Below are 14,307 nucleotides of genomic sequence, written 5' to 3' on the forward strand. Positions count from 1 at the left end.
TTGAGCCTTGATTGCTGTTGGCATCACTGGGAGGAATTGACCTCCAGGCCAATTAGCTGTGAGGACCAGTTGCAACTACAGTGGGAGAGCTGCTGGGTAGGAGACACCCCAGTGGAGCAGGACTTGCTTTGGTGCTCACTGAGTGTTTGAGTGTGTCACTTGTGGATTGTAGTGTTGTAATCTGGTATGGTCTGAACCTGTCCAATGGGTGCACATGCTTTAGGGCCTCCAGGGAGGGGCAGTCAGCCACTGCCTGGGGCCACCTGGCAGGACCAACAAAGTGATCTGAAGATGGCTGTTATTTGTATTAGGCTTGGAAGTGCCCAGCTGTGAAGCAAGGCAGGCTGGTACTAGTACCAGGTCTTAAGCTTTTTATTGACAGGTTTGGAGCATACTGACACCAGCTGCAGCTTGTTTGAGTGATTTTACGAAGTCTGAAGCCTGAGAAAGGGCATTCATATGGAAAAGCTGCTGCAAACAACTTGGGTGGGGTTTCAGGGAATCACCAGGGAAGAGCAAAGTGTGAGCCAGGCTGATGGAGACTCAGATATGACTGCCATTCAGCCCTGTGACAGGGGAGGTCCCAGCACAGGAACAATGACCCCTGCAAGCACCCCTGTCTGGGAGAAAGCCACCCCCAAGTTCCTGCCCTGATGCCGGACAATTCAGTTCTTCCCTTATGTGTGTAGGTCCCCCAAAGCTACCCGGTGCTGGAGCTCAGAGGGTCCGAGTCTGAGTAAGTTTGTGCCCTGTCCCTTTAAAAGGAACACCTGGGTCTCCAGCAGCCTCTATGTCACTCAGCTGCAATCCCCACTGATTTTTACAGCCTGTAGTTGTAGGGCCTTCTCTTCCCAGTTCAGGAACCCTGGGCTCGGGAGCTGGTGTGGTGGTGGGGCCCCTTGCTCCTTACAGGTGGCCTCCGTAGAGATAATCTCCCTCCTGATTAAAAAAGCAGCACACATGGGTATCAGACCAGCCCGTTCAGCACCTCTGCCTCTCCTATCAATCTCAATGTGCTTTCTTCTTTATTTCTCTTGTTGTAGGACTTCCATTCAGTCGCTTCCAGGTGGTTCTGAATGATGGTTCTGTATTTTAATTGTAATTTTGATGTGGTTATGGGAGGCTACTGGCATTTTTGTACGCCACCATCTTGGTTCCTCCTGATTGTGATAGGTTTTACCTCAAATCTTACTCATTTATTTCTATGTGGACTTCTTTTGATGGGAAATTTTAAACCTATATAAAATTAGAGTAGTATAATGAAATCCCCCCCTCTTCAGTAATTATCAGCTCATAGCCTATCTTGTGCTCTCCCCATTACGCACTTGATTATTTTAAAGCAAATTCATTTTTTTCTTATTTAAAATTATTTTTAAAAATTTTAATTTATGGATGTTATAGACAGATGAAGGGAGAAAGAGAAACATTGATTCCCCGCGCACACACACCCCCCCCACCCCCACCCCCACCCCCGCCCCAATTGTCCTGAACTTCTTGGTTGATTCTCGTATGTGCCCTGAGTGGGGATTGAATCTGCAACCTGGTGTATAGGGACAATGCTCTAACCAACTGAACTACCCAGCCAGGCCTAAAGCAAATTCATTTTAAATATTTCAGTATGTACTTCTGAAGGATAAGGAGTTCTTTTGCAAGATCAGTAAGGATACCTAATTTATATTTCATTTACTGAAACTAAGTGTTCATTTAAGTCATGTTTTTTGTTTTAATAAGATAGTTCCAGAAAAAAATATTGATTAAACTGAATTTTCTGCCATTGATTACAAAACTGGAATTCAGAGACATTTATTAACAGGGAATAGTGACAAATGAATGTGAAACGGCCTAATTGAAGTACATTGCTAGAACTGTAGAAAAGAATAGGGGAGCTTTAGTTAATATAAATGTTCAAAATAAAACTATCTCCCAGCTTCCCCATATTTCTTTGGTTATCTATATATATAAAAGGCTAATATGCAAAGCGTCCCCTTGGGAGTTCAACCAGGAGTTTGATCACTCGCTATGATGTGCACCAACCACCAGGGGGCGTCACAGAACATGGCGGGTGATCAGTGGTGGCAGCAGGGTGTGAGGGAGTGAGGGAAGGAGGAGGTGGGGAGGTGGGAGGGAGTTGTGCGGTAGCAGTGCCTAGGCAGCAAGGGAAGGAGGAGGTGGGGAATCTGATGGGCCCTGATCACTGGCCAGGCCTCAGGACCCTAACCATGCACAAATTTCATGCACTGACCTCTAGTACTCTAATAAAATATGCTCACTTGATGCTTCTTGAATCCTATAAATCAATAATTGTATATTAACAACTTGTATTTTTCTGAATTCAGACTCAGTAAGCCTTTCAGTTATATAATTTTTTCAATAGATCTAAGTTAAATTCTTTACTGCTATCAACCTGTGGGAATAATATTTTTTGTGGTACTATTTATTCCTCCCAGTTGTCTAGGAGTAAAATTGCAAGGTTGTACAGAAGTTATTGGTATGCATTTTTGCTATCTTCATCAGCCCTGAGGGAGATTGCTTATTTGTTGGGATTACAGATAGTTAAAAGGCCTTATACAGTGTCATTCCTAGGAAAGAGAGACAGTAGGTTTTATGGGAAGAACACCTGCTCCCAGCTCTTCCACTAGCTCACTGTGGAACTTTGGGCCTGCCTCTTATACCTCTCTGGGCCTTTGTTTTCTCATCCATACCGTAAGGTGGCTGGACAAGATACCTGAAATTTTTTTAGCAGTATAGTTATTTGAAAGTAAATGATACTATAGAATCCTTACCTATAATTTGAAGTGAGCTAGAAGTTATATGAAGAACTAATTGATGTAGACATATGTCCTGTGGCTTTTTATTTATTTATTTTAAAAATATATTTTATTGATTTTTTTACAGAGAGGGAGAGGGTTAGAGAGTTAGAAACATCGATGAGAGAGAAACATCGATCAGCTGCTGCCTGCACACCCCCTACTGGGGATGTGCCTGCAACCAAAGTACATGCCCTTGACTGGAATCGAACCTGGGACCCTTCAGTCTGCAAGTCGACGCTCTATCCACTGAGCCAAACCGGTTAGGGCTCCTATGGCTTTTTTTTTTTAATAGTATTTATTTTTATTTTATTTTATTGTTTAAAGTATTACAAATAGTAGTACATATGTCTCCTTCCTATGGCTTTTTAAATGGATTAAAGGTAAAGCTCAAAATACTACACAGAATACAGTGAGATAAAAATACTGTCTGAAAGTAGATGACCAAGATCAGGGCAAAGGGAACCTAAAGGTAGGAAAGAAAGGTGCAATTAGGAGAAAGCTTACAAACAAAATGAGGGATGTGAGCACTGTGGTTCTTTGGGAATGTGGATGTTAGTAAATAACATTTTCTTCATTTCTTCCCCACTAAAAGTTTTAAGCTACACTCGGGTAAAAGTGAAAGCATCCCAAACCCAATAGGGATGTCTGCAAATATTCATTCTGCAGCAAAATTAATTGCTTTGTTCTGGTATTCTCTGTCTCTTCTGAATACCATTTTCATCAGCAGCCTACAACTTCTTGCCAGGTGTTTTAAATGTTGGAGCCAGCACCGTGAAAAAGAGACAATCTGGACACTGGTTGAATTTTATATAGCACAGATAGTGTGGTTTTTCAATGACAGTACCTTATAATGTTGGTAGCCCAAACTAGGATCCAGTCTTAAAACATCTAAAAGATGTGCTAATAGATTTTAAAGTTTAATGAAATTACCAGATTATTTTTTAAAGATTTTTTTATTGATTTTTAGAGAGAGGGGAAGGGAGAGGGAGAGAGAGAGAAACATCAATGTAATGATCTGCTGCCTCCTGCACACCCCCTACTAGGGTTCAAGTCTACTACCTGGGCATGCGCCCTGACCAGGAATCAAACCAGCAACCTTTCAGTGCATGGGATGATGCCCAACAAACTGAGCCACTCTGGCCAGGGCCCAGATTATTTTTATGCCAGATATTAAATATTTTATCAGACTAGGGAGATGTAAATAATGATATGCATGACCATGCAAACAGATTTTAGTTCTTCAGAAATAGGGGAGGAGTTTTGTGTATGAACTATCCAATTTACTCAAATGTGCAATTTATTTTTAGTGCCCCAGATACTCGCCCCGCTGGTCTAGAGGAGGCCGATCAGCAGCCATTGCCTGGAGAACAAGGAATTAATTTGGACAACTCAGGCCCTAAACTGCCAGAATTTTCAAACCGGCCACCAGGTGATAAAATGTTAAAGATTATATGCTTGTCATCATTTATACATTACAAGACTTCTCTTCAGGGAAACAATAGTATATTGTTTTGTCTCCTAACTATGGTAGCAGTTTAATATGTCTAGTATTTGGAAACTTTGCTTTGAGAGTAAGAAAAATTTCAAATATTTCTGAAGGCATATAGATTCTGTTCAGATGAGTGTTTAAGTCTTCATAAGATCAGACTTAAATGTCAAGTGCCTCTTTATTCTTGTCAATATAAAGGTTATAGTTGGCATCAAAATGGAATAAGATTAAATGAAAAGATATTTTCACTTTAATCCTGCTTGCCTGCTTCTTTCCTATAGCCTTTCCTACTGGAGCTTTCTCAGAGCAGAGAACTACCAGGGTTTAAAATAAGTTTTTAAATAGAAGTTTTATTATGAATCTTTGAACATAAAAAAATACATAAAGAGTTATAAAAAGGACACTGTGTACCTACCACCTAACCTAAAAATAAATTGGACCAATATTGTGGAAGCCCAGTGTGTTGTACCCCTCTCTGATTATAAAATAATATTACCCTCTAAAGGTTGAAAAATTATTTTGAAAAGGAAAATGTTTTCAAAATTCATTCATTCCAACCTAGGAATTATAGAACCAAGGCCAGCTGCCATAGTACCTCTATACCTGAGCAGTGATTTGTAACCTTACTCCCCTGTTACACAGTTGAAAACACACAAGCCTGTCACATTTAGGACACTCTCCTCTATGTGTACAAAGGACTATGTTTTTTACTTCCTCACAAGTTATTTCACCTTTTTGGCATGTAAGAGAGTGGTATCATTTTAGGGATAAACTTTAATCCACCCTTAATTTATGTATTTTAAGTGAATGAAAAAAATTAACTCTATCATGATATCAGTACTTTGTGTTATTTATTACAAATTCTTTGGGCACACTACACTTCCCGTCAGTGAGTTGCAGCAGCACAATTGAGGCTGGGCGGTTACCAGTCTTTGGCATGTCTAGAAGGCATTCGAACAGGAAGGTACCTACTTCCCTCAGTCACACCTGAATTCTTAATATATGAATCCCAGGGGTCCTCACACCTGGGATTATTGCTTCCTGTCTACAGTTTGCAAACTGGGAGCCTGCAGGCTGAATTTGGCCTATAATGTGTTTGAGTTGTCATGCAGTGTCTTAAACCAAACAAAAAGCCTGAATTTAAATGCCTTTAGACAGAGCATTTGCTCAGCGGTTTGACTCTGTCCACAGAACTACTTCTGTCTTATATCAGGCCACTTCTCTTCACAACCAGTCTGACCCCTAAAGGCATATGAGTTTGCATCCCTTGATTAATAAATTTGGTTCTTGATTATATTATATGCATTGTGTGTATCCTGGCTTTTCCTCTCCACCATTCTGTTACGGCAACCCCATCTGTCTTATCATTAGTGTCCTTTGGACTGCTGCCTCCAGCTTCTAGAACTTTATAGCAGCCATGCCCTTTGCTGTTACTTTCGAGAGGCTGCAGTATTGTCTATGCTACGTTCTTTGCTATTTACTATACTGTCTGGTGGCCTGATTTTAAAAATACAAGGCATTTGTGTTATAGCCCTGACATCAAGGGGCTTCTATAGAAATTACAATTTTCTTAACATGGGAACCTGAGTTAAACCTATGGAAATGCCATGTTATTGACTTTATAACTGTAAAGAAGTTACTTGAGCCTAAAACAAAAAAGGATTTTTAAAAAATCTTCACAGCTGGATTCTGCACATTGTACTCATTGGTACCGTGGAACTCTTTGGCCAGAAGATTTTAATTCACTCTTGAGCACAGGGTCTGACCCTGTGGATCAGCAGCATTTGATAGCTATCTGAAAATCTTGAGCCAGCATTTCTTCCAATGCCAGAGCCAACCATTCTTATTCCTGCACCTTCTTAAAACTTTCCAAATGTATTTTTCATGCAACAGTGGAATAAATCTAGTTTGTGAAATTGTATCACAACTATATGCCCACTTTTTCCCACTAACCTACCTTTATTCTTGGTTAATGTTTTCATCCTTTCGATTGATGATGTAAGGTTTGGGGTCTAAATGCCAAATAAAATCTTCACAAAAGAATCATTTGAGATGTTGCCTTCTACAAATCTATAGGGCATTGTCCCTTAGAGTTCTTTTCTTGAAATTATTGATTTCAGAGAGAAAGGGAGGAAGAGAGAGAGAGATAGAAACATCAATGATGAGAGAGAATCATTGATTGGCTGCCTCCTGCATTCCCCACATTGGAGATCAAGCTCATAATCCAGGCATGTGCCCTAACTGGAAATCAAACTGTGACCTCTTGATTCATAGGTTGATGCTCAACCACTGAACCACACTGGCTGATAAGAAATTATTTTTTATTCCTGAGGACTATGCTTCTGGCTTACTTATTCTCCAGTTATGGATTCATAGAAAATAAAGTTTAGCATGTAAGAAAATAAATGAAAATTAATATACTAAAAAAATCTTCAGTGCCCTCATTTTATTTTCAATGTGTATATCAACCTCTATTAGCTCCAACTATTTATTAAACTGATTTATGTTGGAAGGGCAGTTTATTTCAGTTGGGTTCCCCCAAAGGATTGAACCTGAGGGATGCAGCATGATGTGTGGAGCCAATGGATTAGAGTAATTTTAAATTCCTCTTAAGTAATTGAATCCTAGAATGTTATGTTTTACTTCTGTAGAAAGACTTAAAAGGCTATCTTGGTGCTCACTTCAGCAGCACATTTACTAAACAATACAGAGAAGATTAGCATGGCCCCTGCGCAAGGAGGACACACAAATTCGTGAAGCGTTCCATAAAACAAAAAAAAGGCTCTCTTCGATGCTGGTGTTTTCAACAAAACCAAGTCTTAAAAAAATTAATCTGAACAGAAAATTAATTAAACTGAAAAAGTGAATCCTAATTGCTTTACTTCATTCACAAATAAAGTGAAATATTTATGCCTGCATGAGACCCCAATGCTGGGTGGTCAGCTTCTTGCTGTTGATGGAGCTTTTCTCGTTTCATCTAAATGTTTTCTCGTTTCATCTAAATGTATAAAATCGGCCACTTGTAGTGCATGACACAGATTGTCTATCAGAATCTTAGTAGTAATGCCTCATTGAGACCCTAAAGACTGAGGAACTCAAGTTGATGCTATGCTTTTTGCTTCCTTAAGCAGTGTGCCCTTGGCTTATGTCAAATAATGGGGGCCTTCCCCATCCCCCCTGGGAGCGGGCATGCCTGAGCTGTTTGTGCACAGTCTGTGTTGCCTAAATGAGTATTGCTTGGCGATACTCTGAAGGTAGCAAAGCTTTTCTTGCTAAAAATCTAACTTCCCTGATTTTGGGGGCTTGTTTTAGGTTATCCTTCTCAACCAGTTGAACAGAGGCCACTTCAGCAGATGCCTCCTCAGCTCATGCAGCATGTGGCACCCCCACCACAGCCATCACAGCAGCAGCCACAGCCACAACTGCCACCACCACAGCAGCAGCAACCACCACCTCCCAGTCAGCCACAGTCTCAGCAGCAGCAACAGCAACAGCAACAGCAGCAGCAGCAACAAATGATGATGATGCTTATGATGCAGCAGGACCCCAAATCAGTTAGGCTTCCAGTCTCCCAAAACGTCCATCCCCCAAGAGGCCCCCTGAACCCAGAGTCCCAGAGAATGCCCATGCAACAGAGTGGCAGTATGCCTGTCATGGTCAGTTTGCAAGTGCCACCGTCACCTGATAAACAAAGAATGCCAATGCCTGTGAATACTCCTTTGGGAAGCAATTCAAGGAAACTAGTATATCAGGAAAACCCACAGAATCCTTCCAGCTCACCTCTGGGAGAGATGTCCTCACTTCCTGAAGCGAGTAGCAGTGAAATACCATCTGTCTCAGGAGGCCCAAATAACATGCCTTCACATTTAGTAGTTTCCCAGAATCAGTTAATGATGACAGTGCCCAAACCTGGACCATCACCCCTTCCAGCAACTCAAGGTGCAACTCCCCAGCAACCCCCTATAAATTCCCTGCCCAGCTCTCATGGCCACCACTTTCCAAATGTGGCTGCTCCAACACAAACATCTCGGCCTAAAACACCAAACAGAGCCAGCCCCCGGCCTTACTATCCTCAGACACCCAACAACCGCCCTCCCAGCACAGAACCTTCAGAGATCAGTCTGTCACCAGAAAGACTCAATGCCTCTATAGCAGGACTGTTTCCCCCACAGATTAATATTCCTTTACCTCCTAGGCCAAATCTAAACAGGGGCTTTGATCAACAGGGCCTAAATCCAACAACTTTGAAGGCCATCGGGCAAGCACCTTCAAATCTTACCATGAATAATCCTTCCAATTTTGCTGCCCCACAGACTCACAAATTAGATTCTGTGGTGGTGAATTCTGGAAAGCAGTCTAATTCTGGAGCAACAAAACGGGCAAGCCCAAGCAACAGTCGTAGGTCTAGTCCTGGGTCCAGTAGGAAAACCACTCCAAGTCCTGGGAGACAAAATTCAAAAGCCCCTAAACTTACTCTGGCCTCTCAGACAAATGCAGCCCTGTTACAGAACGTGGAGTTGCCAAGAAATGTATTGGTCAGTCCCACTCCGTTGACCAACCCCCCTGTACCTGGGAGCTTTCCTAACAACAGTGGGCTGAATCCTCAGAATTCTACCATGCCTGTGGCTGCCATGGGGGGCACTCTCGAGGATAACAAGGAGAGCTTGAATATGCCTCAGGACAGTGATTGCCAGAATTCCCAGGGTAGGAAGGAGCAGGTAAACGTTGAGCTAAAAGCAGTACCTGCCCAAGAAGTTAAAATGGTTGTCCCTGAAGATCAATCCAAAAAAGATGGACAACCTTTGGATCCTAACAAACTTCCCAGCGTCGAAGAGAACAAAAATTTGGTGTCACCTGCTATGAGGGAAGCACCAACATCATTAAGTCAACTTCTTGACAACTCTGGAGCTCCTAACGTGACCATAAAACCCCCTGGGCTTACAGATGTAGAAGTAACACCTCCAGTAGTTTCTGGGGAGGATCTGAAAAAAGCATCTGTCATTCCCACACTGCAGGATCCGTCTTCTAAAGAACCCTCAAATTCCCTAAATTTACCTCATAGTCATGAGCCGTGTTCAACCCTTGTTCATACAGAATTGAGTGAGGTCAGTTCTAACGTTGCACCAAGCATCCCTCCAGTAATCTCAAGACCTGTCAGCTCTTCCTCCATTTCCACTCCTTTGCCCCCAAATCAGATAACTGTTTTTGTAACTTCCAATCCCATCACAACTTCAGCTAACACATCAGCAGCTCTGCCAACTCATCTGCAATCTGCACTAATGTCAACTGTCGTCACAATGCCCAATGTGGGTAGCAAGGTTATGGTTTCTGAGGGACAGTCAGCTGCTCAGTCTAATGCCCGGCCTCAGTTCATTACACCTGTCTTTATCAATTCATCTTCAATAATTCAGGTTATGAAAGGATCACAGCCAAGCACAATTCCTGCAGCCCCACTGACAACCAACTCTGGCTTGATGCCTCCCTCCGTTGCAGTTGTTGGCTCATTACACATACCTCAGAACATAAAATTTTCTTCTGCTCCTGTACCGCCTAATGCTCCCTCCAGTAGCCCTGCTCCGAGCATACATACAAGTCGACCCTTGGTCCTTAACTCACGAGCCACCCCTGTTCAGCTTCCTTCCCCGCCTTGTACAACAACTCCATTTGTCCCACCTCATCCCCCTGTCCAGCAAGTGAAAGAATTGAATGCAGATGAGGCTAGTCCTCAGGTGAGCACCTCAGCAGATCAAAGCACTCTGCCCTCTTCACAGTCAACTACAATGGTTTCTCCACTTTTGACCAATAGTCCAGGCTCCTCTGTCAACCGGCGAAGCCCAGTTTCATCTAGTAAGGGCAAAGGAAAAGTGGACAAAATCGGCCAGATTTTGCTAACCAAGGCATGTAAGAAAGTTACAGGCTCTCTTGATAAAGGGGAAGAGCAATACGGTGCAGATGGAGAGACTGAAGGTCACGGGGTTGAGACCACAGCTCCAGGGCTTGTGGGAACAGAACAGTTACCCACAGAACTGGACAGTAAAACCCCAACGCCCCCAGCACCCACTCTGCTAAAAGTGACCTCTAGCCCCATGGGCTCGGGCTCCACCTCAGCAGGACCCAGCTTACCTGGCAGTACCCTCCCCACCAGTGTACGCTCAATTGTAACCACTCTCGTCCCCTCTGAGCTCATCTCCGCGGCGCCAGCTACAAAAAACAATCATGTTGGCATAGCATCTGAGCCACTTGCAGGTGGCCTAGTGGAGGAGAAGGTGGGATCCCATCCAGAGCTGCTTCCCAGCATAGGTATGTACTCGGGCCTGGCATCATCTCCTCCTGTCCGTTTGTTGATGACCTATCCCACAAGAGAAAGCATGGTTCTTTTTCTACTTGGAGGAAGAAGAATAGGCTCAGTGGCAATAGTGGTGTTTCTTTTATTGGAAGTACATCGGGGAAATATATTTTTTAAATTCCATGTTACGTTTACATTGATTAACGCGGTCCTGAGATAATGATATGCCTTTCATTTATATAGTTTTCCATTTTACAGGGAAACTTCTACATATGTCACATCATCTTCATACCAAACTATGTTAGGTAGCCCTAACCCCATTCTAGGGTGAGTAGACTGAAGCTCAGAGTAGTTCAGTATTTGTTTAAAGTGTATATTGTTAGCCTCCAGTTTGACATTGACCCTGAAATGTAAACAGCAGTTTCTGCAGGTTCTCCTTACCATGGTAAAACTGCTCTCAACAGTTTCAGAGCAGGGTTCTCCTAGCCCCTTCCTCACTCGACTCTGTCCCAGAGACTATTCCATCCAAACTGCTGCTCCAGAAAATCAGGTTTCATGATAATAGGCATGAGCAAAACAAAGTGCTTAAGAGACAGGCTTGGGTTGGTATCACAGCACCAGCATTTACCAGATATGTGTGCTTTTAGGCAAGTTCCTTGACCACTCCAAACTTCAGTTTCCTTCTTTGTAATATGGGGACAATAATAGTTGTAAGCATTCAATGAGATGATGCATATAACATGCTTAGCGCAAAACTAGAATATAGTAATAATTTAGTAAATGGTAATAAAATTGTTATGTTTCTTTTTTATGCAGTCTCTATAAATTAGTCTATTCCGTTTATGTGTATCTAATCCAGATTGTTTCCTGTATTAAAGTGGCCTAACAATGGAAGCATAGTTTCCTAATACTTCCCCCTCTTCCCTTTGCACTCATCCCCCTCACACACACACACATGTTCTTCCTTCTGTGAATCTTAAGTGGTACAGAAGCTAGGAAGGACCTTTGCTATATCCTAGGCCAGTTAATAGTGCCTATCTTGTTTATGCAGCCAAAATGCTTCGAGTGCCTACCCCTGCGTGGTAAGCACCCAGGAGAAGGGGCAGAAAGAACACAAGCTTCAGGGTAAGATCAGAGTTCAAATTCTAGCTCTACTGGTTACCAATCAGAGTTGGATAAATTCCTTAACTTCTTGTAAGCCCATGTGCTTCACCTGTAAAATGGAGATTGTAATTCTTGCCTCACAGAGTTTATACAAAGATTCAATGAGCCTAGCTAGCACAAAGGGGCCAGCACACTGCCTCATAGAGCTCTGGAAAGGTCAGTTCCCCTTCTCTGCCTTTTCACTTCAATGTTCAAGACACAGAGAGGGAGAACGGCCTTTAAGGAGTTCACTAAGAGACTTCACAGGGCTCAGCGCTGTAGGGTTCTGGTTCTAGTTCTACTGAGGTAGGTGAGCCCTAAGGATTAAAAAGCAACCTCATATTACTTACATATAGTCTCTGCTATTAAATGTTTCCATTCTACTTCCTTCCAGGGAACTTTTCCCTCTGGTACCAAGAAAATAATGATGAGGTGATTATATCTGGATCATATTTAATCCTAGAGAAATGTGGAAGCCTTGGGAAGATGAACCAGCAATTGGGAAGTTCTTAATTTTAGTTAAGATTGTTTCCATTTTTTTTCAAGGGGCTGCTGTGCTTTCACCTTGAAAATGTGAGAAAGCAATACTGGAGTTAAAAGTAGAAGTTATAATTTTAAACTTTATCAAATAAGCATACAAAAATTCTTAATACAAATGCATTAAGGTGCATTTTTTTTTTACCAGGGTGGGGAGAGAAATCTACAAAATTCATCATTTCCATAGGCGGGTAAAACTTACTGCAGTTTATCTAGGATGTTAGACTGAAGTATCAGGATGGGAGGACATACCCTTGAGTGACTGTGGCATATCTGTGCCCTTTAATCTTTACTGTATGACTCAAGAAGTTTCCATTCTAGAGTATATTGTGTATTCTATTCCATTCCTTTTCAAGGGCCTACGTTCTGTCTGTCCTTCAAATACCTAATTCTTATGTTTCTTCCTTTAGTGTACCTTAAGATTTCTCAGTTTAGAATTGATCTCCCATGCTTTGGACTCCCATAGCACTTTATATGAATCCATATAACATAGTGCATTCCAGCGTGCCACATATGTATATCTTATATTTAATACTAGATTGAATTCCTTATGGGAAGAAAGGATGTAATTTGGTCTCTAAGGGTGCTTGGCACAGTGCCTTGCCCCTAGTAAGTTCTTGGTACCTGCCAGATAAGTAAATAACATATCAAATTGATTTTTTAAGTATGAATTGAATACCTGTTTTCTATCCATTGCTCTTGCCAGGTGCTGTAGGAAAGTACAAAATAAATTATATGGTTCATTTCAAATCTCAAGGAGTATAGTCTTTAGAGGGATGAGACAGAATTTTTTAAATGGTAGGGTGAATGGTGTAATTCATTGTTCCTCTGAAAGTGGTTTGGTTTTCCTACTAAGGTATACTTTTGTGTTTTTAAAACACCGGACAGAACTTAACCCCAAGAAGCAAAAATTATGAGTGCTATTGTTCTCATAGCCACCTCCTTCCTTGATCTTTGTACACACAAAAGGAAAAACAAGTATCCCTAGTGTTAGTCTTTATTACTCAGTGTTGTAGTAGTTAATTTTTTAAGTAAGTTTTGAAATATAATTTCAAAGTCAACTTCAAGTACTGTGTTCTAAGAGTATATATACTTCAGCAGTTGCTTAGACCTTGATTCAATCAATGCTTTCTGTTTTGTTTAGGAAATAAAATAAAAGACCTATGTATTTTTTTTTCTTGCCTTAGCCCCTTCACAGAATTTAGTCCCTAAGGAAACTCCAGCCACAGCACTGCAGGGGTCTGTTGCCAGACCAGGTAAGGTGCACTTTGGAAAAAACTCTCAGAGTGGAATGGGTTACAAGTGAAGGAACTATTGCTGTCCTGAATGTGCCAGGAAGTGGCTGAAACTATCTTAATCAGTTTGCTTCAGGGCAGTCTTTGGTTAATAGCAGAGCTTGTGAAGTACTATTTGAGGTTATTTTCCCCCCAACCAGCTTACTCTCTTACACATTCCTGGTGTCAGCCAGGGAACTCAAGAAGAGCATCTCAGTGCCCATTGTCTGTCTGTCGCCCAGCCATGGGTGGTTTCCATTGCAGAGTTCACCCTGTTCCATAACCCTGACATTCATAGCTGGCAGTTGACTGGCTAGAATATGGTACTTACTGAGGTGACAAACTAAGATAGTAATTGCATTATCATGACAGGAGTGGAGGCTTGTTTTGAGAACCTCTGCTACAGTGAGGTAGCAATGCCTTCAGGGAAACAGAGTCATTTCAGTCATCTCTGGATGGCATTAAGTTTCTTCTCATGATCAAGATACTGTAAATAGCACTAAGGATGGTGTTTTTGGAAAGTGAAGTCGATAGTAATCTGACAAATAATTGCTGTGGGATGCTGGGCCAGCTCTGAATGCATGCGGATCTTGATGGCAATAACAACACTGCCTTCATAGATTAGACTGCCAAACAGGTAAATAACATAGATATGTTGTAGTTTAGTCTTGCCCACATCATTGTCACTGTAGGTCATTCTAGGGGTACCAGAAAAAAAAAGACGTATGATTGCTTTCCACAAGTAGGTTAGAATCTCACAGCACAATT

At 41.9% G+C, this 14,307-nt stretch overlaps 1 protein-coding gene and 1 pseudogene across 15 annotated transcripts in view; both read left to right on the plus strand.

Annotated features, from left to right (window-relative positions):
• Positions 1 to 14,307, plus strand: part of NCOA6 (nuclear receptor coactivator 6) — a 137,202-nt gene that overhangs the window by 84,091 nt on the left and 38,804 nt on the right. For 10 of the 15 annotated variants that reach the window (XM_036321067.1, XM_036321063.1, XM_036321062.1 and 7 more), the window contains 3 exons: positions 4,118 to 4,239; positions 7,612 to 10,599; positions 13,453 to 13,521. In XM_036321067.1, coding sequence (XP_036176960.1) covers positions 4,118 to 4,239; positions 7,612 to 10,599; positions 13,453 to 13,521 — 3,179 coding nt within the window. The remainder of the gene's footprint in view (positions 1 to 4,117; positions 4,240 to 7,611; positions 10,600 to 13,452; positions 13,522 to 14,307) is intronic. The other 5 variants (XM_036321068.1, XM_036321069.1, XM_036321074.1 and 2 more) reach the window with 2 other exon arrangements.
• Positions 6,973 to 7,072, plus strand: LOC118663849 (annotated as a pseudogene).

Source organism: Myotis myotis, unplaced genomic scaffold (assembly GCF_014108235.1).
Source record: "Myotis myotis isolate mMyoMyo1 unplaced genomic scaffold, mMyoMyo1.p scaffold_m19_p_9, whole genome shotgun sequence".
NCBI lineage: Eukaryota > Metazoa > Chordata > Mammalia > Chiroptera > Vespertilionidae > Myotis > Myotis myotis.